This window comes from Leptonychotes weddellii, chromosome 4, assembly GCF_054177405.1.
Source record: "Leptonychotes weddellii isolate Sample4059 chromosome 4, ASM5417740v2, whole genome shotgun sequence".
NCBI classification, from domain to species: domain Eukaryota; kingdom Metazoa; phylum Chordata; class Mammalia; order Carnivora; family Phocidae; genus Leptonychotes; species Leptonychotes weddellii.
In genome coordinates, this window is record NC_138372.1 from 5,197,753 (window position 1) to 5,221,173 (window position 23,421).

General features: G+C 46.4%; 1 protein-coding gene across 2 annotated transcripts; it reads right to left on the reverse strand.

Moving 5' to 3' along the window:
* Positions 1 to 954: 954 nt before the first annotated feature.
* ERRFI1 (ERBB receptor feedback inhibitor 1) lies at positions 955 to 15,764 on the reverse strand. Of its 2 annotated transcripts, none has more exons than XM_006747121.3 (4): positions 15,711 to 15,764; positions 5,137 to 5,330; positions 4,949 to 5,025; positions 955 to 3,819 (listed from the first exon to the last, which is right to left on the reverse strand). In XM_006747121.3, exons 2-4 carry the CDS (start codon positions 5,256 to 5,258, stop codon positions 2,636 to 2,638), a joined length of 1,383 nt encoding a protein of 460 aa, XP_006747184.2. In that variant the 5' UTR covers positions 5,259 to 5,330; positions 15,711 to 15,764; the 3' UTR covers positions 955 to 2,635. The 2 variants fall into 2 exon arrangements, with proteins under 2 accessions (XP_006747184.2, XP_081673560.1); XM_081817434.1 differs by having other exon boundaries at positions 15,600 to 15,744.
* Positions 15,765 to 23,421: the final 7,657 nt, after the last annotated feature.

The window sequence follows — 23,421 nt, forward strand, 5'->3', positions numbered from 1 at the left end:
TCTCTCCCTCTCCCTCTGCCCCTCCCCGCTCTCACGCACATGCATGCGCGCACTCTCATTCTCTCTCTCAAAATCTCAAAAGAAAAAAAATTCTAGAGGGCAGAGGATATGCCCACCTCCCAGGACCTAGAATGTGGTTGGTATTCCCCAGCGAATGTCTGTGGAAGCCACTCCCCAAGCCCATTTCTTCGTCTGTAAAGTGTCCGAAATAATACCTGTCAAGGCGCAGTAACCAGGGACCACGAAGTCCATGCGCGGACCAGTTGCAGTTGGTTATATGCAGTTGTCACAGGTAATTTCCTATTGTGGATATCAGGACGCCCCTGCCCCAATTTTACCCAAGGGCAGAGATGTTAAAGCATCTGCCCAACTCATAATTAGGCGGAGGTAGAGGTGGACTCCCAGCCCTGCTCACTGACCTCCAAGCCCTCCCTCTTGACTCTGCAGGATACCAAGCACATGCAGGGGCTCAGTCAAGGTCACGGAGAGCTTCACCATTGCCCGGGAGCCTGTGGACAGGTGAGAGTGGCTGGGTTTTGGCCACAGGGCCCAGGAGAGGGGAGAGCTGAGCACAGGGCCCCACGGCGCTGGAGAGGGGCCCTCACACGCAGCGGCTCGGCTTCCTCCTGCGTCCAGAAGCTGTGAGCATGGCCGTTCTCCCCGTGAGAGGCCTGGGCAGGCTGGGTTTCCTCTGGTGGCCACACACCAGACAAGCCGCAGAGCTTCCCAAAGGGCCCACAGCAACCCAGACCTAATCCTGAAACCCAGTGAGTCACGGCAAGCCTGTGTGAGAGCTGATTTCTTCCGTATGCTCCCCCTGAGGGGCGGGCCCCTCCCCAGGCAGCACCTGTTTGGACAGAAGCACCCCAGCATCAGTTCAGGTCCCTTCTCTGAACTGTTGAAGGTGAAAACAAAGAGCCCACTTTTCACTGTGCGTGTGTATAAGATTCAATATCAGTCGTTCAAATTACTTTTATTTTAGGGAATGACAGTGAATTTCAAGCATTTAGGAAGCTGTCAAAAATCTTCCCTTGTGCTTAGAGATGGCAATGATTGTCAACGTACTTGAGACATCGACTTTTATAAGAGCTTAGGCAAGCAACATTGTTAACGGTGTCATAAATAGTATTATAACTTTATTAAAATGAAAAGACAATATTCAAAATAATGCAACAAAAATGAATAAAATCCTTTGTCCAACACTGTACACATAATGCAGAAATCAGTGCATTTTTCTAAAGCATGTCTTACCCTTCATTTAGTTCATACTAAAATATAAGCTTTAAATAGCTCAAATATCATTCAGCAGTTTAAACTGTAAACAGCTTGTTTAACTGTTAAGAGAACATTGTAGTAATGTCCCTCGGTTAGTGAGCACCTTCTCTGTTGTGCTTATCTATACAAGACCCGTACCTCAAAGCACGGGGCGACCCCAGCGCGTGCCGGGGGTCTCGCTAACTCGGGGGGAAGCCGCCGGCCGGGAGAGTCTCAAAAGCAGGAAGACGCTGACGTGACCTGTGCTGGGCCATGCTGCACGGTTGGTCAGAAGCGTTTTGCTCAAAAAGCAAACAATCCCCGGGAAATACTGAGTAGGAACCAGCAACACAAGGCCAGCTTGTGTTGTCTTTGTTTATTAATGCAGTCTAAAAAAACCGAAAAACCGAAAAAAACCAAAAAAACCCCACACACGCCCCCAGTGACGCTCAGTCACACAGCTGGTTCTCGATGGCGTAAATGACATCCTGAACACGGGCGAACGGTCTGCTTCTCCGCGGGAGTCGGACGTGCCCCCCACCGCGGCTGCGAGGCCTGCGCAACGGGCGTCAGCGGGCAGAGCGGAGCAGGAACTGTCAGCAAGAACGGTTGACGGGTTCTGGGATCTTCTGCTTCTCAAGGGGTGAGACACGCGTGCGCAGGGGAAAACCCGGCTGCCCAGCGCACTGCCAACCTCCCCTCAACGGAGCAGGAGGCAAAACCCAGGGGCACCCGGGCCTCGGAGCGATTTTTAAACCGGGCAGGTGGAGCCATGGGACGGACAGACGGACGGATGGACGGACGTGCGCCCTGCGCCCTGCCCCCCGGGGTACAGACTGCTTGCAGAAATAAAGGAGACAGAAGAACTTCCCGGGCCCGAGAGCCAGACCCTTTCAAACTGACTAAGCAAAAATGGGTTTTTTTGTTTTGTTTTAGGATTCCGATCTAAACAATACTGTGTTTTCTTCCATTTGCTCAATTTTCGGTCAGGAGTTGTCCTCCAGCTTGTTTTATCCTTCTGAATACATGGTTACTCTAAGGTAGCAACTAACTGGTCACCCTGCGACTATGGCCTGAGGTTGCCCCACAGGCTTCTGCAGGTCTCTAACGTATACACATGTCAAAGGTTCCCCAGCCCTCCCTCCCCGCCAGCACAGCTTTACGCTGCAGGCTGGAACACTCTTCTCCGACGCCAACAAGATCTGGGCTTCTCAGCACGAGCGTGCCCCATGGCTGCTGACCCTCTCTGTCTCTAACACAGAGGGTTCGACTATTTTATGCTGCAATCGGAAACATTTCCCTGTGAACCGCAACCAAATGGGGAAGTGGCTTGAGAACCATTTGCTCCCAGGGAGCCGCTGCCGAACCGCGACCCCAGAGCCTAAGGAGAAACCACATAGGACAGATGTTTGCGCTTCACGTGGCCACCTGGATCCAGTTTTGTCTTCGAGTCCAGCTTGTCTGCGGCCGAGACGGCACTGTGGTCAGCACCCAGGTGCTGGGTTTGGGTGCTTGCGTTTGTTTCTTCTGCTTCCCGAAAGAACTTCTCGTATTTGTCCAGGTACGGTGGTCTCTCAGGTAGTAGGTAATAATGTGTCGAGCTAACCTTCTTCCCATTTTCAATAATGGGCAGAATGCAAGGAACCTTATTGGCAGATCCTTCGCTGTTCTGTCTTTGCAGGGCTTTGCTGCTGACATACTTGGGATCAGGGGCAAAGCTCTGTGTTGGGGGCATGACCCCATTGAGGTAAGACGGGAGGCTTTTGGGGCTGGGTGTGCGGGAGTTACTCCGGGATAAAGGTTCTCTGGGTGGTACTTTGGGAGGCCTATCTTCATCACTGTAGGTGCTCGAAGTAACTTCTGCTGACCACCTTCTATAATCTGGCTTCACTGGCCTCGGAGGTATGGGGACCCTGGGGGGCACCTCAGGTTTGTCTTCATCGGAGTTCGGAGAAGCTCTGTGTATGTAGCTGGATATCCTGATGGCTGGCTTGTTAAAGGATCCGGCTGGTCCTGAATGAGACCTTCTTAGTCTTCGGTGGGTCTGAGACGGAGGAGGATTTGAATTCTGCACCCCTCCATTTTGGTCAGGGGCCTGGCTGAGATCTGCTGCAGAGACAGCCGGGGTATCGAAATATGCGTAGTTGATCTGTCCACACCCACGGAAGCTTCGCCTGCCGGGAACATCATATTTGAAGCCAGAGAGCGTACAGTCTTCTAAGAGGAAGTCCGTGTCCGAGCTGGTGAGGAATTCTACCTCGCAGTCTGTCTCGTCCAGAGAGAGGTCTTCCGAGATGGGCAGCGGCGGGAGGGGCCTGGAGCCCCGCTCACAGAGGGCCGCGCAGGGGAAGGGGGACGGGGGGTTCTTTATGGGGGTGAGCGGAGGAGGAGAAGCACAGACCCCGTTCACTGAGAGTTTCTTAAAACCACACACGACTCGCTCCTCTTCACACTGCCCCAAGTCTTCGCCTGGGGGAATAATAAGAGGGGCCAGGCTGGGCTTCTGAGCGGAGCCATTTTCTGCGAAGTGGCTGCTGTTCTTCGGACCAGATGTCGCCGCGTGCCCTAGAATGAACGAGAGGGGTGAGTAAAAGGCCCGCGCGAGCCCAGCCGCTCGAGGCCGAGCCCGGCTACCCGTGCGCCCACGGCCCTCTGCTAAGGCAGCTCACCGCTGACGGCTGCCGCCCTGAGAACACCCAGGGGACAGCCACAGGTGTAATTAGGGGCCAGAAGATTGCTAATGCACATGATCTGGTTCAAAGAACAAGTTATCTCTTCCATCTCCCTCGGACATGTGCGCGATGCACACCCACACATCTCGGCAGGTTTTGTGACGTGTGCAAAATTCACAGACGACGAGCAGCGTCTAATTTCCGTGATGACCGCACCACGCCAGCCTGGCAGGTAAGAGATGCGGCGATACGAGGCAGGCAGGGTGTGCGTGAGGCGACACCGGGTCCGCTCCGTTAGTGCCAACGTGACGTCAGGAGAGCACGGGCCTGCTTGCAATGTGCTAAATGCTCCTGACAAAAATCTAAGGAAGGGCGCCTGGGTGGCTCAGTTGGTTAAGCGACTGCCTTGGGCTCAGGTCATGATCCTGGAGTCCTGGGATCGAGTCCTGCATCGGGCTTCCTGCTCAGCGGGGAGTCTGCTTCTCCTTCTGACTCTCCCCCTCTCATGCTCTCTCTCTCTATCTCATTCTCTCTCTCAAATAAATAAAATCTTTAAAAAAAAAAAAAAAAAATCTAAGGAACACAGTGTCCACATCAGAAGTGCCAGGCGGCCCATCACACACTTTCCTAAGTATTTTATCCACATGGACACTACTTGATGATCTCCCTCGGATGCATACCCGATACTCGTAAGAGAGATGAGAGATCTCACCCAAGGCCTCTGAAAGTTAAATGTGGATCAGAGCTGGGATCAGAATTCAATGACTGTGAGAGATCACACTTGCACAAATAGGTCGGTGACTCAGGACGAGGGCAGGGTGCCTCGAGAGCCGGGCACGGTTCTCTTCAGAACCTGCTGCCACCAGGGGTCAGGCTCCTGCTGGAAACGGCTCAGGTGGCTTCCTCACTTCAGCATGGTGCTGGAGGACCAGCCAGGGCCAGCCAGGGCCAGCCAGGGCCATCCCCATCCCCACTGCCAACTTGCTCAAGCACTAGCCCCGCTTGGATTTCCGGACACATACCAAGAGATGTTAGGTGCTCCTGAGCCGTAGAGTTGAGGCTGTAGGCCATGGTGATTGGGTCAATGTTCAAAAAGTGACTGAAAGGAAAGGAAAAACAGCTTGGTCATAAACAAGGAGCCATCCTATTCTCGATCTCATTTTAACATCACGGGCTTGGAGATCTCAGGGCCATTCTGTCCTGCGCTTACTTTTCAAACTCACTGCGGCCACCCCAGCAGGTCCTCACGGTCCTCATGGCTTGGCCATCATGCAGAAATCCAGTTTTTAATGGGACTCTAATCTCCTGAGCAGCAACTCCTGCCGTGGACATGGTGTCTGACTCTGGGAGGTCTCCACACTTGTGAGGCCTAGGGATCTGTGGTCAACCAGTAGCTTGCATTCCCTGGGGGGAGGGGGGGGCAGAGAAGAGAGGAGAGAATAAACAATTCAGAAATACCCACACAGAGCTAGTATCAGAGAACTTGGGGGGATGTGGGACATAAAAAGAATTTGGGGGGATGTGGGACAGAAAACTTTAGTTATAGACGTTCACTTGATCCCGACCCTTTGGCATGAACTCATCCTTCTCACGACAGTACTTAAACACAGACACTGAGAACAATTTTGGGGAGGGGGGTTGGACACTAATCAAAGCTCTTAAATGTTTCCGGCAAAGTAAGGAATAACCCACGGCGAGCAAAAGCAGATCTCCCACTGCGGCCCAACAGATCTTGCTCGCTTGCCACAGCGCACACAGTTCTCTAGCCTCCTATGAACCGACCTTCCAGAGTGTGGCCGTAGTGGGCACGGAGCTCCCGGTCCCCCAAGCCAATAGGGTCATTTCACAGATTACTGTACTCAGACCTGCAGAACCAACATTCACTAGAACCCAATGCTTCAACTGAACAGGAGATCCTACGTGGCACCGGATCACCCCACGGCCTAGCACTGGTTTGGATTCTGCAGTTCAGGGTTGGCCCTGAGAGGACGAATTTTCCAGTTACCACCTATTCAAGAATAAAGAAATAGATATGAAGATCCCAATTTCCATTATCCTGTAAAAATCAAGTTCTGCAAGGTTGCGGGCTTCAGCAGGGGCCACGGACAGCTTCCTCCTCCCTTTGAAAGACAAACTTAAAGGCACATTCTTCACATTCTCCTGTACGAAGTGCCTCGTGATTCGTGCCTCGCTGCAACGCACAGATGATGAAGGCTAAGTAAGTGCCCTTTTTTTTTTTTTTAAAGATTTTATTTATTTATCCATGAGAGACAGAGACAGAGACAGAGAGAGAGAGAGAAGCAGACTCCCTGCCGAGCAGGGAGCCCGATGCGGGACTCGATCCCAGGACCCCGGGATCATGACCTGAGCTGAAGGCAGACGCTTAACCATCTGAGCCACCCAGGCACCCAGTAAGTGCCCTTTTCTTAATCTAGTAGTTCCTCAGTGTGAGGACCCTCTCCCTCATCAGATGGTCTGCGTCTGGGGTCAACCAGTAGCTCGACCCACACCTTCTTGCTAGAGGTGTTCATTAGCATCCATCTCTGCTTTCTCTGAATCTTCACGCTTCTTTAGAGTTGAGGCTTTTTTTCTTTCAGACACCAGGACACGATCTGTCAACTCTCTGTGTAACACTGACCCCTTCTGGGATGAGCATAGATGCTTCCTAACGCTCTCTCACGCTCTCCCCAAGCATGCGCACAGCCACCCAGGGCTGGGGGTGTGCTGAGGACTGGGGGGCGACACAGACGAGTGAGACATGCATGCTGGGGGAGGGGGTACACAGGTCATCTGTTTTATGGACAGATCTGTCACCCACTAAACTGGGAGTCCAGGAAAGAGGCTAGGTCCCAATCATAACCATCACTACCTGAAACACAGCAAGGGCTCAAGGACTGAGTGCTCGCTGAATGAACGACTGCACGCTACCATCTCATTAGCACCACCATCAGGATCAACCGAACCTACGCAGTGAATCCAGCACGGGGTCTTCTTTTAGCTACAAACCAAAAAAACACTCTGCAAGTGCTTACTGTTTGTCTTTCATGCAAAAACAGTAACGTTTCGGTGATAAAGCGAAGACAGGGCCCTTACTGATCCTCAGCTTTTTACTCTCCCAAAGCCAGCTGCCTCTGATCCATGAGGCAGAGGCGTAAATAGGTTTCAAATGTTATTTCAAATAGTCAAGCCTTCTCCTGTGATCAGTCTCTCAAAGGTAGATGATTAAGAACAGGGGAAAGAAACCCCACCATTTTAGAAATCTAAGTTATTGGGAGATGTTTTTATTTTTTATTTCTGGTCTTCAGACGTTTGAGATGAAACCCACGTGTTTTTACTTTACCTGGATTGAGGAAAGCTACAGAAAATTAAAAACAAAAAACAAAAAACCCAAAACATTTTTAGAACGCACTGCTCGGTGCCCCCTCCGGGTACCTGGCCTGGTGGTATGTGGGGCCCCACCCCCCAGCACCCCACAAGCACAGGCAAGACCACAGGGAAAGTATCTGTGGTGATGTAAAAAACGAAAAGCCAAGATAGGAAGAAGAATATGGTATTTAAGTAGTCTGAAAGCACACGTTTGGAGATCACTCATCCAGATTACAGAAAAATGCTGCGGGGGATTCTGGAGGCCCAACCCCCACCTGTCTGCAGGCCAGCAAGTGCTCCTCGTAATTACTGCGTGTCAGCCTCCTAATGCCATCTAAATCTTAGCTTTCAACAGAATGATTGTGTAACTATCGCCTCTGCTGGAATGGCCTCGGAATTCTAAACTCACATTTCGGTGGCCCCTGAAAATTATATATGCATTCTAGAAAGTTATTTTTTATTCATTGTTTCCATCACCTACTTGTTAGCTTTCTGCAGAAAAAAAATTTTTTTTAGTATAAAAAGAATTGTGTTCACTAAGCCAGCTCACTTCTGACCACAATAGTGTCTTTGTGTATTCATAGAAGGTGACCTGCCTCTACATTTCAATGGGGAATTGTGAATGGGACGTGTTATGAAACTGTCCGAACTTCCTACTTGCTTGCATGGGAGAAGCCAAGGAGGGAAACGTAACTGCATATTCTCTTTTGGAAAATAACTTCCAACTATAGGCTCAGGGAGGGGGACCTGCCGTAGGTTTGGAAGCAAACGTTTTCGGCGTGTTCCTGGGAATGCCAGCTGAGGCAGGAAGCCACCTGCAACTCTTCCACGCCCCTCTCAAAACGCCCCAAGTCTGCAGTGTGTGCCCTCCTGGGGGGAGGGGGGTGGGAATCAGCCCCGCCAACCTCAAGTTAAAAAGAAACCCACCGCTCCGGTGAAATTTCGCTAATGCCACAGTGTTTCAAATGTTGTTTCTGTGTAAAGCGTCAAGCCAGCTCTACCTGACAGTTCATTAGGAAAGCAACTGCAGAACAGCCCTATGTGGGGAAATCAGTATCTCTCAGCACAAGATGGCATTGTTATGAAATGCAAACTGTGAGAGCGAATGTGGACCCAGGCAGCATGATGTCAAACAGGATCGGAATGACCTTGGGCAAAAGAACTTCCCAAAAATTCATCAACTAATCTTTGGCCTTTTCAGTGTATCAAAAATGCAGTTAAATACCAATCCCAGATGGGAACTGTTTCCTACTAACCCCACTTTTTTTGAAAACTTCAAGACAAAAAATAATATCCCCTAAAACCATCTGTTTCTTGCTGCTGTCCTCTGATTTGCTCTCCTTGCAACTCCCTCTTCCCCACCCAGCGCCTTGAGATTGGATCCACTTCTATGGCTTCAACTCTGCGTAGACAGCTCCTCAATCTCCTGAGTCTCCACTCCAGCCCTGGCTCAAGCTTCCACTTTGCATTTCCTATTGTCTGGTGATTATCTTTCCACTTGGACGGCCCTCTGGCATCTGCAATGCTACAAACCAAACTCCTGTCACTTACTTCACACCCCCTCCCCCTTCCCAAACCAGTTCAGGGTCTGTGAAGATCCCGCTTCTCCTACAGGCACCATTTTTAATAACCTGAGTTATGACAGATGCACATTCAATCGCCCAGTTCCATAGCCTATTTCCACACTGCTTCTCAAACCTCTCTTCCTTCCGTTCACGGGCACCGCTCTGCCCTTGGTCTGAAAATACCTAACCTGCCCTACACACCAGTACCAGATCCATATTCCTGAACTGCAGTGCAAATTCAGATCTTCCACTGCTCAAAAATCTTCAAACGCTTCTAAAGAAAAGCTCTGTAGGCTGGCCTTAAGGCCTCTCTAAGAAGGCAGGCCCTGATCCACCTTCTTCAAGCTCTTCCTTCTCTTTCCCCCTCATCTCTGTTAGAATGCACCTTTTCCTTGGAGGCCATCTGTCACACCACCTTGTCCACTACCTGGCTCCCTGCTGAAAAGCCAGCGCAGGTCCCCACGTTCTTGGGTTATTTCGTGCCATGCCCCGATTTCTTGCCCATCCTCCAAATCAAAATTTTGGGACTTTTTTTTGCCCCCCCTCCAGTGTAGATCCTGGCGTCATTTGCTTCTGATATTTGCGGAACAGATAGAGAAAATACTCATCTCACTTTTTAAAAAAGTAATGACATGACAGACTCACGTGTCCTGTAAATCAGTGAAGAACTAAGGGATAAACCTAACGTGGGTGGACACCTCCCAATGATAATAATGTGACAAGTTTAGGTAAATAGCAGGCAAAGGATTTTCATTACATTCCTTTCCAAGATCTAAAGTGGACAGTTTGCAGACTGGGTAAAAAACGCTAAGCTTAAGTGGTTAACAATGTAACTTTCTAAATTGGTTTCTATTACTGTACATTCACTTAAGCAACCAGGGCAGAGCTTTCTGAAAATAATGAATTTCACCTCTTCCACATTATTCCTTCTGCACCTACTGTTTTTGTGGCTAAATTTAAGGTCACTTTCCTTAAAGAAAACAAAACAAAAAAGGCTACACCAAAAAGCATACCATAGATGCTTCATTAAGGTGAAATTACATGCCTTTAGATTGAGGAAAGTCACTTTGAAACTTTTTTTTTTTTAAACCAGGCTACCTTAAGACAGTAACCTAGATGTGCTTACCTTCCAGCAGATCTCATTAATAAATCTCAAAAGCAATCCACAAGAGGAGGAGGGGCACATTTTTGTCATACAACTCATCCAGTTCTGCCCAGTGCTTCCTTATTTAAAAGTGTGATGTAATTTCCTTCTTTCAATCTGGTTTTAGAACCTGATTTCTGTTTATTCAGGGTGATAAATGGTCTTTTCAACCTTATTTAACAACTACCTACACGACTATTTCCTTACCGAAAAGAGATAGAAGATAATCCTATTCAAAGCCAAGATTTGTAAAAAGGAACTGATTTCGGAACGTGACAAATTCCATGATTTTATTTTTTATTTAAAAAAATTTTTCTTTTAATTCCATGATTTTAGATTCTCCCCACATAAACCACCATCTGCATGTTTATCTTCAGTCTGAAAATGCCTAAAGTAATCACCTTTGAGAATATTAAAAACAAAACAAAATCCCATCATTTTTATTGTGTTAGTGTCTAAAGCACTGGCAGCCAAGCTATTCGACACACTGAACACTGAGTGTGGTTGTTTTACCGAATTTTAACTTTTATTAAGAACACGAGAAGACTTACTGACGTGACACTCACATTCAGGTAACACATTCAGTGTCTATGACATCCAGTGCTGCGTGAGCGGAGTTTACTTACTGAGCAAAGGACTCTTCACAATCAAAGGCCCTAATTCAGGGTTCTTCTCAGATTTCACCGTAACAGACCATGCTCTGGGGGCAGGGAGCGAAGGGGGAGGCGGGCAGGAATGTCCTTCGCGGTCCCCCTGCTACCAGAGGAAGCATAAATGGCCTTCATGGTAAAAGCATAGAGGACTTCACATCTTTTATATTAAGTCACTGAAATGCTCCTGCATGAATTCAAGGTCAACGTGACGGCTTCAGGACCCACGGCAATGCAGCTCCGCGGGGTGAGGATGGACATTTTCTCCCCGGCAGCATCCATCGTCCCTTCAGTGGGCCAGCACGTAACGGCCCACTTGCAGGTGGTAAAAACTGGGGCAATAAGGAAAATAATTTATCTTCAGACTGTCAAAAGCAAAGCTGAGTGACATAATTTCTTGAGTAATTCAGAGTATTTTCTAGCTGAGTATTTTAAGAAATGGCAAACTAACAAAAAACCTATTCGTTCCACAGCCATCGTCATCAACAGCCTTTTGATTCACTTGGTGTCCTGCACGGCCTTGTGCAGGGGTGAAGTATACCACAGCGGGGATGTGGCCTCTTGTCCTTTGTACTCTTCCTACAGATGCTACCTCAGAAGCAACACACACACACACGGGATGGGAAAATATTATTCTTTCTAGACATACACATAATAGGTTTCCAAATGGAAAAAATATGTGGGTTCTATTATAATCTTAACGACAAGGAGCACAATGGTCCAATGATGGGAAGGGAGTCTTGAAAACTTGAAATTTACTTAATGAGCACTGGAGTCACCCAATGCGTAACTCCAGATTGTTACAAGGAACATAAAACCTGTACAAAAAATAAACTAATTCTTGGAAACTTATCCGACAAGCATCGTTCTAAGTGATTTTTATGTATAACTTATTTAATCCTCTTAACAACCCTGTGGGGCGGGTTACTATTATGACCCTCATTTACAGATGAGGGACTGGAGGCACACCAAGTTAAGTAACTTGTTCCAGGTCAATGGTGGGGCCTAGAGACTTAAGCCAGGCTCTCACCACACCACCCGGCCTCTCCAAGCCCCTCAGGCTCCTAACTGGGAGTAAGATCTGACCCACTACAAGGCTTGTGTTCAAGTGTGGCTCAGACTTTTCTGGGGATTTGCTGCTTGGTAATAGTTTTTTTTTGGGGGGGGGTAACCCTTAGACTATGAAAGTTCCTGTTTTACTTCAACTCCTTCAGATCCTCCTGTGAAAGTTATTAATTGCAGACTTGGTCTATGTATCCTCTGGAAGGGTGGGTTAAGGTACCAATTTTATATTCTGTGACTACTTCAAGCAATTCTTTCGAAGCCCTCAATCTTTGAGAATACACTGGTGCCCCACCATTACAGAGCCCGTCACAACATGATACTTGGTATCACGCAGGTCTGTCTTTACCCATAAAAGGGGCCCCCACATACACCCAACGGGCCTCAATCTCGCAGCATGGATCCCGGCAATGGTGTTACAATCAGGATCCATTTTAAGTCTGGAATTTAATAATAGAATATCTTGCATTTGTAAAGCACTCTACAAATTACAAAGCACTTTCTGACACAGCATCTCACCTGATCCCCACCACATCCCTGTAAGAGGAGGCAGGGATTACACTCTGTGTTTTGCAGATGAGGATGTGAGGCCAAACATTTTCTGTTAGCAGAAAGGCCAGTGAGGCTCTTCTGCCCTCTGATCCAGCACTCCCCCGCCACACTTTCACTCCTGTGAAAGTCACTCTCCACCGTCTCTTTCACTCTCCACCGTCTCTTCATTCTAGGCAAAAACCTCACTTCTTTCTTTCTTTTCCTTTTTTTTTTTTAAAGATTTTATTTATTTTAGAGACAGAAAGAGAGCATGAGGAAGGGGCAGGGGAGAGGGAGAGAGAGAATCTCAAGCAGCCTCCCCGCTGCTGAGTGTGGAGCCCGAGGAGAGGGGGAGACTCGATCTCATGACGCTGAGCCGAAATCAGGAGTCAGACGCTTAACTGACTGAGCCACCCAGACACCCCAACCTCACTTCTCTAATGTTCTTATTTATCAGTAGGAAAACTGATGCAGGGATGGCCAAGAGAAATGCTCAAGACCTCAGTGTAAGCCAACTGCAGAGATAGGAACTGGAGCTCCATGCACAGGGTTTCCACCCGCAAATTCTTAGAGGGCAAGGATGAGTTATTTCCACAAATGGTTCTCAAGTGCTTATTCTGGAGTAGATCCTACGGTAGTGAAAGAGACGTGGCTGCTGCCTGAGAAAGCCTCAATTTAACCAGGAGACAAGAAGCAATTTCAGACTGTGATAACTTCCCCGGGAGGAGAGAGTGGGGAGGCCGGATTGACAAGGGTAGTTAGGGCAGACCTCCCTGAGGTGACTTTTTTAAACTGAAATTTAATGATGAAAAGGAGGCAGCCATGAGAAGAATCAGAAGAGCATTCCACTCAGAGGGAATAAAATACAGATTATTTTAAATAATCTGTACCTGGCCAGTTTCATATGCTGTGGGTCTTCAAGAAGAGCATCAATGTCTTCTCATCCTTACCCACCTACTGCTTCCCCTGAAATGCTGAATCACGGCACTGTGGAGTGGAAAAGGAGTAAAACTCATGTAGCCAGAGCCCCATATTTTACAAATGCATTCACTGAAGCCCGGAAGATTCACCTCTTAGTAATACTGCCCCATTTTACAGTATGAGGAATTGGGTTAAAGTTATCAACAATGATTCCAAATTGCAGAATCCTTTTCCCCTTCAGAAGTCTGAGTCCCACACTAACTTTTCCCTATCTCAAAGCAAATTTCTCTATTATGCTAATAACTAACATTCAGAACCCTGAAACTCACCAGTTTTATCTACCTTTACAGAGCATGCATTTATGCTGTGCGGGTACAGCTGGATCTTGTTTATCTAGTACCTAGTAGGTTATTCCTTAGCGTTTATGAAGCATGGCCAAACACCAGCACCAAAAGATGCAAAAGGAACCCTGATGATGAGGTACCAATTCAAATTTATTGAGATTAAAAGCAGAGCTGTTTCTCTGGCAGAGGGAGCTGATGACATTCAAATTCCTGGAATTACCCTTGGCACCACCTTTCCCTCCTCTGCTCACCTTTCTAAAGCAACCTGATGGTATGCAGACATTCAGGTCAGTTTCAAGCATGTTAGATTGTACCTGTAATTTAGGCAACTTGCTTTTAAAAGCTACCATTAGTATTAGCTGAAAGGGAGTATTATCCGGTTCAACTTCTGAGGAACAGCAGTTAAGAGAGTTATTTCCAAACAAAAACCCAAGTCTACAGTATAATTAAATCTCACAGAAAGAGTGACCAGTAGCTATTGTGGACTGAAAGGAGGAGAAACAATTCACTGAAACAGTAATTTTACGTATCTGTCAAAAATATGAATAATTCAGACATTTCATAACAGCCATAAAAAAAGATTTGCTTTCCACCCTTATCAGTGACTGGTCCAATCCTGCTGAGCTTTAAGATGTAAAATATGCTTCCATGCAATTATTTATCAACCATCAACTGTGTGCAAGGCTGTGCAAGACAGAAGCTGTACAAGGAAGAGTTCCTGCCCTTAAGGGGTTTACAATCTAATATATGTCAGGTTATATACTGTTAGCCCAGGACCTCTATCACCTATTAGCCAGTATCCACTGAGACATGCAGCTGAAAATAAACCTCTGTGTGAAGTGAAGAAACTGACAAATGGCATCTGAAGTTCAGGCTAAAAGCTGTATGTATTTCTCTTCAAATCTGCTAATATCTGGAAAAGATAGCAGTACATACTGGTAACCAATCATAGCACAATTAACAAGAAGCCAACTTTTATTCTTAGCAAAATGTGGTCAATTGCTGAAATGGGTACCTGGCCTCCTGTCTTTGGTCTGTTTAAGTAAAACTTTGCTGAAAACTGTGTAATTACAGAAATGGGGGGGGGGAAAAGGAGTTAAAAAAAAAAAAGACGTGGTATGGTGAATGTTTCAGTATCCCAACAAACACATACCCTTTGCATTCTTACAGATTTCTAAAAGCTGAAAACCGTGCAGAATACTGTTCTTCGGGGGGGGGGGGGGGGGAAGGCATTTTAACCTCACCTTTCTTCACCTCTGACAGTTGTTTAGAAACCAGTCCGGCCCTACCTGTGTTGCAGGTGTACCTAAAGTCACCAACACATCTCCTTTAAAGCTACAGTCTATTCTGACTGCACTTAAGTTTATGACTAACAATCTATTCATATTTTTTATCAGGTAAGAGACTGGTTCCATTCAAGCAATGACGAAATCCTAATAAAGACTTTGCAAGCACCAATACAGCACCAATCATGGTTAAGAAGTCATCTAATTTGAACGAGGCTGTGATATACAAATAAATACACACGCACCTACACACGAGAAACACCCAATAAGCAGTCACGTTCCGAACACAGAATTCTGAACTTCCATTCCTTCGGAAACAGTATTTAGGACGCTCCGACCAAAAGATCGCGTTTCCGAGACAGGAGGAAGGGGGGGCTCGGAACTACTCCGTGGAATTCAAGGACCCTAAACCGGGGACGACCGCCGTCGCCGAGGGACCGAGCAGAGGGACCGCGCGGACCGGCCATCCCCCAGCACAACCTTCGGGACCGGGCTTACGGACGCACGGTGCGCGCCGGGGCAGCGCAGCCCCATTGTGGAAGGGAGGACGCCGAGGCCGCCGCCAGCCTCACGGGCGCAGGACCCCGGCCGGCCGCTCCCGAAGCCCAGGCCCCCGCGCAGCGCCCCCGAACCGGCCCCGACCCCCCGTCCGTTCGTCTGTCTGTCCGTCCCGGGAGACTCCGCGTCCCGGGGACCCGCCCAGCGTCGGGAGTCGCCCACAGCCCGGCGCAGGGGCCCGGCAGGGGCGGGGGCGCGGAGCGGCGCCGCTCTCCCCACCCCACCCCCGGCCCGCAGGCCCCTTACCCCCGCGGAGCCGCGGCTGCCCCACGGCGCCCTCCCGCGCATGTCCGTCCCGGCTGGCTCAGCGCCGCGGGCTCAAGGGCCCGGACACCGCGCAGGCGCCTCGCCACTCACTAGCCGCCAGGATCCGACTGCGCTCCCCGCTCGCACTCGGCCGCGGTCGGCGCGGCGGCCGACGCCGCAATATATAACGAGTGGCGGGGCCGTGACGTCGACGCTCGGCGCCCCACCTCTCCCGCTCAGCCAATCCCGGCCGCGCGCCGCTTAAAGGGGCGATGCCGCCGCCCAGGCGCTGGCGTGGGGTCCACCGGCGTCGCGCGGGCCCGCGGGGATGCGGCCTTTGTCTCCGGGGGAACCATTTCTGGGCCTCGGCGGCCTCCGCGCCTCGGCTCTGTCGGATCCGAGCGGCAGCTGCCGAGCCCCCAGAATCCTGATGTTGAATTTTTTCCCGAAGTGTGGGGGCAGCTCGGCCTTGGCCCGCGTTCCGCCCAAACCAAAGGGGGCGCCGAGCGTCGCGCAGGGTTTCCCGTAGTTTCCTGGCCCCGGCGGGGTTTGGCGGGTGTAACCTGGTCCGCCGCCGCGGGGATAGCGGAGGACGCCCGGGCCAAGGCCAGTAGAGCCTCTGCGGGCAGGAGAGGCGTGGGAGGGACAGCAGGGGACAGCATGGACGGAGTGACATTGACGGACGGTGTGGGACAGCAAGAGGCATCGAGGGACAGAGTTGCAGTGTGGGACAGCATGGGACAGGGTGAGACCGTGAGGGGCAGTGAGGCCACCCTGCTGAGGGCCTTTCATGGGAACGCTGAACGCGGGTCTGCCCAGCCCCCTCTCCTCTGACCGACCACATGTTTGAAAATCAAGGCCAGTCTCTGGTGGCAGTTGACCTGCCCAGGGCAGCCCACGGGCTTCCATAAGGAGCAGCCCCAACCGCAACCTGGCCTCTCCTTCAGTTTCCAATCTGGTGTTGACGCATTAGACCCACGCTGCTCTCAGCATCTCTGGGCGTCCGGGCAGCCAGTGATGCACAAGGACAAAACACCCAAAAGCCTGCGGAAGGAGGCTTCTCCCCGCAACGGTGATGCAACTTAGGCTTATAGTTTAACCGTAAAATAAATAATACAAATGATAACAAACCAAGAGTAACTAAAGTAAGAAAAAAAGCAAACAGACAGAAACCCTCCAGTTTTAACCAGAACAGTCCCCTGAATGGTAGTCTCTATTAAGTAGAGGCCACAGACCTCCGGCTGACCTCCTTAGTCTTGTAGAGCCCCTTCTGGTTTCAGCAATTGTGCCTGAGAGTTACACATTTAGCACCACCTAATTGGGGTCGTTTAACATATGGAATGAGATTCTGACCTCATTTTCAGGTTAACTATTAACTTACGCACTCCATGAAATGATTTGCCTTTTCTCTCCTATTGTTTACTTACATTCTTTTTAAATTTAATTCAAAGACCTAATTTTGAATTCAATGCCTTCACACACACACACACACACACACACACACATCTGAAGGATTCCTTTGCCCCCTTTCAGTTGCAAGATCAACAGGTATTTAGCAGAGAGCTCTACTCTCTGGTCTTTCTGATGGGCTCCTTCTGGCCTACAGGGTCTCTTGGGTCATTTTCATGCCTGTGCTACTTACCAACAGTTCAGTTATTCCATCTATTAACTTACGTTCTTATTGCCCTTTCATTTAGTATTATTTTAGGATGATGGAAATTAGTCACAACTCTTTGCTGGTTTTCTTAACCAAATTCAGTTTTTTGATTCACAGAAAATCCACCCAGATTGTTGCCCCCCATTTTGGTTTCATTTATGTTTAAGACTTACCCATATGCTGTTATCAGCGTACCAAAAGGACCAGCCTGAGAACTTGCCAGAGAACATCTTTTCAGACCTAACAGTGCAGCATTGACTGAATGGGGACCTAGATGAGCTCAAGTTTCATCCAAAAGGAACCCTCGTTACGCTATTTCAAGCCACTACAATACAGTTGTAATTTGTGCTTTGGCCTTATTGGCATGTTTTTACATTCCCCTCTTCGTTGCCGGTGAAAATGGCAAGAGCAACCATCAAAACACAGCCCTTAGGCGCCTGGGTGGCTCAGTTGGTTAAGCGACTGCCTTTGGCTCAGGTCATGATCCTGGAGTCCCGGGATCGAGTCCCGCATTGGGCTCCCTGCTTGGCGGGAAGTCTGCTTCTCCCTCTGACCCTCCCGACCCTCCCCCCCTCATGCTGTCTCTCAGTCTCTCTCTCAAATACATAAATAAAAAATCTTTAAAAAAAAAAAACAACACAGCCCTTCTTTAGAGAAAGAAGATCAATAGGATACTCGCTATATGTTTGTGAGCTACATGGTGTGCTGTTTTGGTAAATTATCAAAAATCATAAAATCACACGAGTAATACATGATTAATCCATTTTTTTTCTTCCGATCTATTTTAAACCAGCAAAATCAACATCTTGATTTTTTTCATTTTGAGGAAAAAACAGTTACAGTTGATATCTTACTGAATTCTGCTTACAGTTATGTTCATGTAATATAGCTCTCTCAGCTGTGGCTGAATTACATGAATAGACTTTCACCCCACAAATCTTTTATCTAATAGTCTACTAGTGATATTTTGTAATAACATGGTCATGTCAATGATATTGTAGAATATTTTGGGAAGAGTTTAAAAGGAAAATGCTAAGCAGCTTGAAATAGTATTAGCATATGGTGTTCATCAAATGATCATTCATTGACTTTTAACGATTAGAACACTAGACTAGAGGTTTAGAGTAAAAATATTCTCTTTGTACCAAACCTAACTTGTTTTAAATTGTCTCCAGTAAGAGAGAAGGTTAAGGTCAATTTTTTTTTTTTTTTTTTTTTTACATCTCTCACAGTCTATTTAATTTGGATGCACTTCCCAGGGAGTATAATTAGCTGATTAGTTTTTAATTTAAAAAAACTAAACATAATATCTAAAATGTTAGACTTATATCACATTGACCCAAATTGTCCCTTTGCACTTGCCCATTTTTCTGTGTAAGAAGAAGCTGTCCTTGGAATAAGAACAAGGAGAGGCTCTGGCTCAGAAACTGTAGAATCACAGACACTGCTTCTCTAAAGACATTGTTCCTTTTCCTCCTGTCTAACAATACCACAAGTTGTGTGTAAGCAGGAACATGCTGGACAGGGGCCTTACAGCCTTCCCAAATTTATGTTTGAATATTATTGAATCCTGCAGAGGAGGATACACATTTTGGTGTTTATTCTTCTTGATTATAGATGCTTTTGTGTTTCTATGTTGTTTATAAAGAAATACTTTTAAGTGAGACACTTTCTGAATCACCCTCTTAGTTCTAGAGCATTTACTTTTGTCTATTCATGATATAAATGTGACTATGCACTTTTTTTTTACTAATCTATAGCTAAGTGTGCAATAAAGAATACACGACAATGGAAGAATTGCATTTCTTAGAGGTCATTTGTTAGTATGCCACTTTATGATTTGGAACCATCCAGGCACAGATATATATTTATATATCCAATAGCCTTTGTGGGTTACTGCAAAACATCCATGCTGGTGAGAGCTGAGATTCATTCATGAAGGGCACCACAGCCCAAGGAACTCTCTCTCCATTGAGCTTCCAACTGTAGCAGCCATTTGAAAAATTGCACAGAAAAAGATTTCTTTACAACTTCCATTTTTCCCTTCTGTAGTTAGGGATACTCCTCTCCCTTCCTAGATTTTCCCCTTAAAAAAAAAAAAGAGAGAGAGAGAGAGAGATAAAAGAAAAAACATGTTCAGTATACTCAGCCTGTGAGGCTACCTTTTTCTTAGTACGAGTCTTAGAGAGGCTATTTGTATAGTTGCTTATTTTTAAATTGAACCACTTTTCATTGATCTCATTCTCCCTTAAGAAACTTTGATGCTATTTGGTGATTATTGTATTTCCATCAATATAATAGCATCAATAGCCCATTTCTGGAACTTAGAACTATTAGAAACTTTTTAGTGTCCAATAGGTGCATTAACTGAATACGTGGATGTTTGCAAGACAGTGTTTTTCAGGTTTCTTTTAAACGTGAATCTGATTTTATCTTCAAAGTTTAGCATTACATTCCCCTCCCAGTAAATGCTGTATTTCCTATTAGTTGGCCAGTAGGGTGCGCTCTAGTCCCTTGCCAGATAAATAAATTAATAAATTAATAAATTAATCAAAATATTAATGTAAACCCTTCATTAAGAGATTTCAGAAATCTATTCCATTCCTTCACTGCCACCAACACAGATGAGGTCTGTTGATATAGACACAAGCGAATCGCTCAGCACACACAGCATATATGGAGAGCAAAACTGTACCATTAAAAGAAAAATTTGAGAGGTTTACTTCTTTGGATTTAGTTCCGAAATAATTTGCTATTATCTTACCAGATCGATCCCTCGGTGACAGGTTTTTTCTTTTATTCTGGGTAGAATGAGAATAGGAAATCTGATGCAGTGAAGAAGAGCCCAGGCTCTGGGCTTACATCCTAACTTTCTCACCAGCTGAGTGATTCAAGCACTTACTTCACCTTTTGTAAGACAGTGATAATAATGGTACTTACTCCACAAGGTCCTGGACCAGAGAAATGAGATTGTACGTGGGAAAGTGTTTAGGACATAGCCTGGCCCCAGTCGGGGTTCAAGAACAATATCTGTTTTTGTCATTATTGCTATGTTCTCACTGTGATTGCCGGTAATATACTCGTTGAGAGATTTTTGAACACCTTTCTTTGCAAGATTCCAAAATTCTCTACTGCTTATTAGTATGCATGATTTAATTTGTCTGGGAGGTTTTTTCGTTAAATTCCAGGAGCATAAACGATTTATAAGATAAAATGTCTTACTTGATCAGTATTTCCATTTAACGGGCTATAAAACCTTAAGCCAAAGAAGAGGATCTGCCATAGTGAAATTTCAGGCACTAGTAATCCTTGGGGAAATACACTAGGGGTGGGAAGAATCTCAGCATCTCTGAAGGGAAGGTAACAAGTAGCCACAAATCTATGAGTACCTTCTTGTAAACCCATACTCATAAACATCCATAGGCATGTATCCTTTTTTTAAAAAAAGATTTTATTTATTTGAGAGAGAATGAGCATACGAGTGGGGGGCGGGGCAGAGGGAGAGGGAGAAGCAGACTCCCCACTGAGCAGGGAGGCAGATGTGGGGCTCCATCCTAGGACCCTGAGATCATGACCTGAGCTGAAGGCAGACGCTTAACCATCATCTAAGCCACCCAGGTGCCCTGGCATGTGTCCTTTTGAAAAATAGATTTAGTTTGTACATAAACTTAAAGTCCCTGCAGAACTTCTAAATATGAACGGCTTTACTGTTTTCTCTGTAATGCAAGGACAAGGGGATATACCCAGTGATTAGGTACAGTAGCATTGTGAGAACTCAGTGAATGCCAACACTTCTCGCGGTTCTACCTTTATTCATTCATTCACCAATCAATATTTATTGAACTACTATGTGCCAATCCATGCTAAGTACTGGACAGTGAGCCAGAGAAATGTTCAGAGAATGTGGGGTGGTGGGGATTATAGACAAGCACACAGGAAACCTAATTGATATAAAAATGCAAAAGAGTCTTCATAGCAAGACTGTAGATTCTTCCTCCTTAAAAAACTTCGAGACTCAAATAGACTCTTTGAACCCATATTTTCACTAGCTCTACACTAAGGAAATAAGTAAAGCTTTCCACTCAAGTTGTTTGATGCAGTGTCGTTCATAATAGTGAACAACTGACCTGTTAATAGGATGATGGGCATGTAAAATATCGAATATCTATTCAGCTATTAAAAATGACGCTTATGCAGATTTTGTAATTAGGAATAATAATCACTAATAACAGCTAAAGCTTTTATAGCATTTACTAGGAAGTGGGCTCTGTTCTAGGGCTTTACCTATATGAGTTAATTAAACCTTCACACAACCCTGTGAAGTCCATGCTGTTACTATGCCCAGTTTATGACTGAGGTGAAGTAATATGCCCAAGGTTACAAAGCTGGTAACTGTGGGTTTAAACTGAGGCAGTTACTTTCAAGCACCACAAATTCTTCCATTATCCTGCTTGGTGTAAAAAGTGGAATATGAAATTGAAAATATGGAATACCTATCCTCATGTTATCAGGACAGAAAAATCCAACTCAAATTCATTTAAAAAAAAAAAGGGAATTCAGTGCCTCAGTCATGGACAAGTCTAAGGGTGTGTGGCTGTATGCACTGCTTTATTCAGGTGCTCAATGTCATCCACATCAGGGCTTTCTCTCACTTTTGGCTTTGTTCTATTTTGTAGTGACTTCATCTTGAGGTTCTTCAGTGGCATGATGGCTGCCAGCAAACTCTGGATCATTTAATTAAAAAAAAAAAAAAAGAGCTTATTTAATGGTTCGAACAAAACCCCTGGGCCTGAGTCTCATTAGTTCAAACAGAGGGGCAGGGAATGAGTGTTCTGAGTGGCCAAGCCTGAGCGTGAGCCCCCAGTGGGAACCATGGGTAGAATCAGCTCCACCTGAAGAACATCAACTTGAGCCAGAGGAGGTGGTGGTCTCCTCCTGTCAAATTGGACAATTGACCAGGAGAAAAGGGAAATGGATGTTTTTGGTATACAGCGAGTCTGCAACAACAATTTTCTTGTCTATCAGATAAACATTTAGCACGGTAACTTACAAATACCTCGAAGTTTTCTGTTCTTTGACCTCGATGACTCTACACTGTCACACATTTTTGGCATCCCTCCTCAGTCCTCCTCAGCCTTCTAGTCTTCTCTTCCTAAGATGCTTCCCTGCAGGCATCCTCTGGAGCTCTCTTTATTTGTTTCTAACTTAGCCATCTCATTCAATTCCTGAACTTTTATTATCACCTCTATATGAATTGTGCCAAAATCTACTTGTAGCCCTATCTTCTTTCCTGACTTTTAATTCCACACTTTTGGTTTCTTACAAATGCTTCCCCCTTGGATATTTGTTGCAGATTGGCTTCCTTGGGAGGCAGACTTTGGGATGGAGGATAATTTATTAGAGTTTGCTTTTGGAATCTATTGAAGGGAGGAAGAAGGAGCAGATTTGGGCAGAAGGAGAAGTTGAGCTGTGAAGCAGGCCCAAGATAGGCCTTAGCTGATCTTGTGGAAGGCTTTGGAGCTGGACTGGCCCTCCAGAGGTGTCCCAACTTGGGCAAGGGAGCTGTGTCTTTATTCCTTCCACCCCCTTTGGCCAGTCATTGGATGTGGGTTACCCTTGGGAGGAAGAGTAATTTTGGGCAAAGCAGGGTTTTTTTGTTCACCTGAGACACTTTCTAAGGAGGGTTGACAGGTAAGGACTATTTTCTGGCATCAATCATAGAAGTATGGGGTCTAATCCCAGAGGTAAGACTTTCAGCCCTCAAGGGGGATCTGGGTAGCTCATTATAGCTTCCTTTGGTTCTCTCTGGCTGTTGGTTTATTCTCCTTCACTCTATTCTGGTAATTTTGTTGACATTTTTACTTAGCTATTTTGAGGCTATGTTATTAGGTGCATATAAGTTTAGAATTGTTAAACCTGTCTGGTAAATTGAACATTCTCTTAATATATAATGAGCCTCTACTAGTAATAGCTTTTGCTTTAAAGTTTGTTTTGTTTGGTATTGCTGTAGTCACACTGGCTTTATTTAGTTTGTACTTTGGTGAATCTTTTTTCAAAATTTTCTTTTTCATCTTTGAGTTTCCTTTAGTTTTAGGTGTGTCTTGTAAAAAGCACAGAGCTAGTTTTGTTTTTTTTTTTTAATTTGTCTTCTAATTGGAGAGTTTA

Excerpts from the sequence above, each read along its gene's own strand:
- ERRFI1 (XM_006747121.3), bottom strand. The coding sequence starts at position 5,258 with ATGTCCACGGCAGGAGTTGCTGCTCAGGAGATTAGAGTCCCATTAAAA. Across the intron at positions 5,026-5,136 it reads GGCCGCAGTGAGTTTGAAAA|TCACTTTTTGAACATTGACC; the intron begins GTAAGCGCAGGA and ends CTTTCCTTTCAG. Across the intron at positions 3,820-4,948 it reads GGAGCACCTAACATCTCTTG|GGCACGCGGCGACATCTGGT; the intron begins GTATGTGTCCGG and ends CGTTCATTCTAG.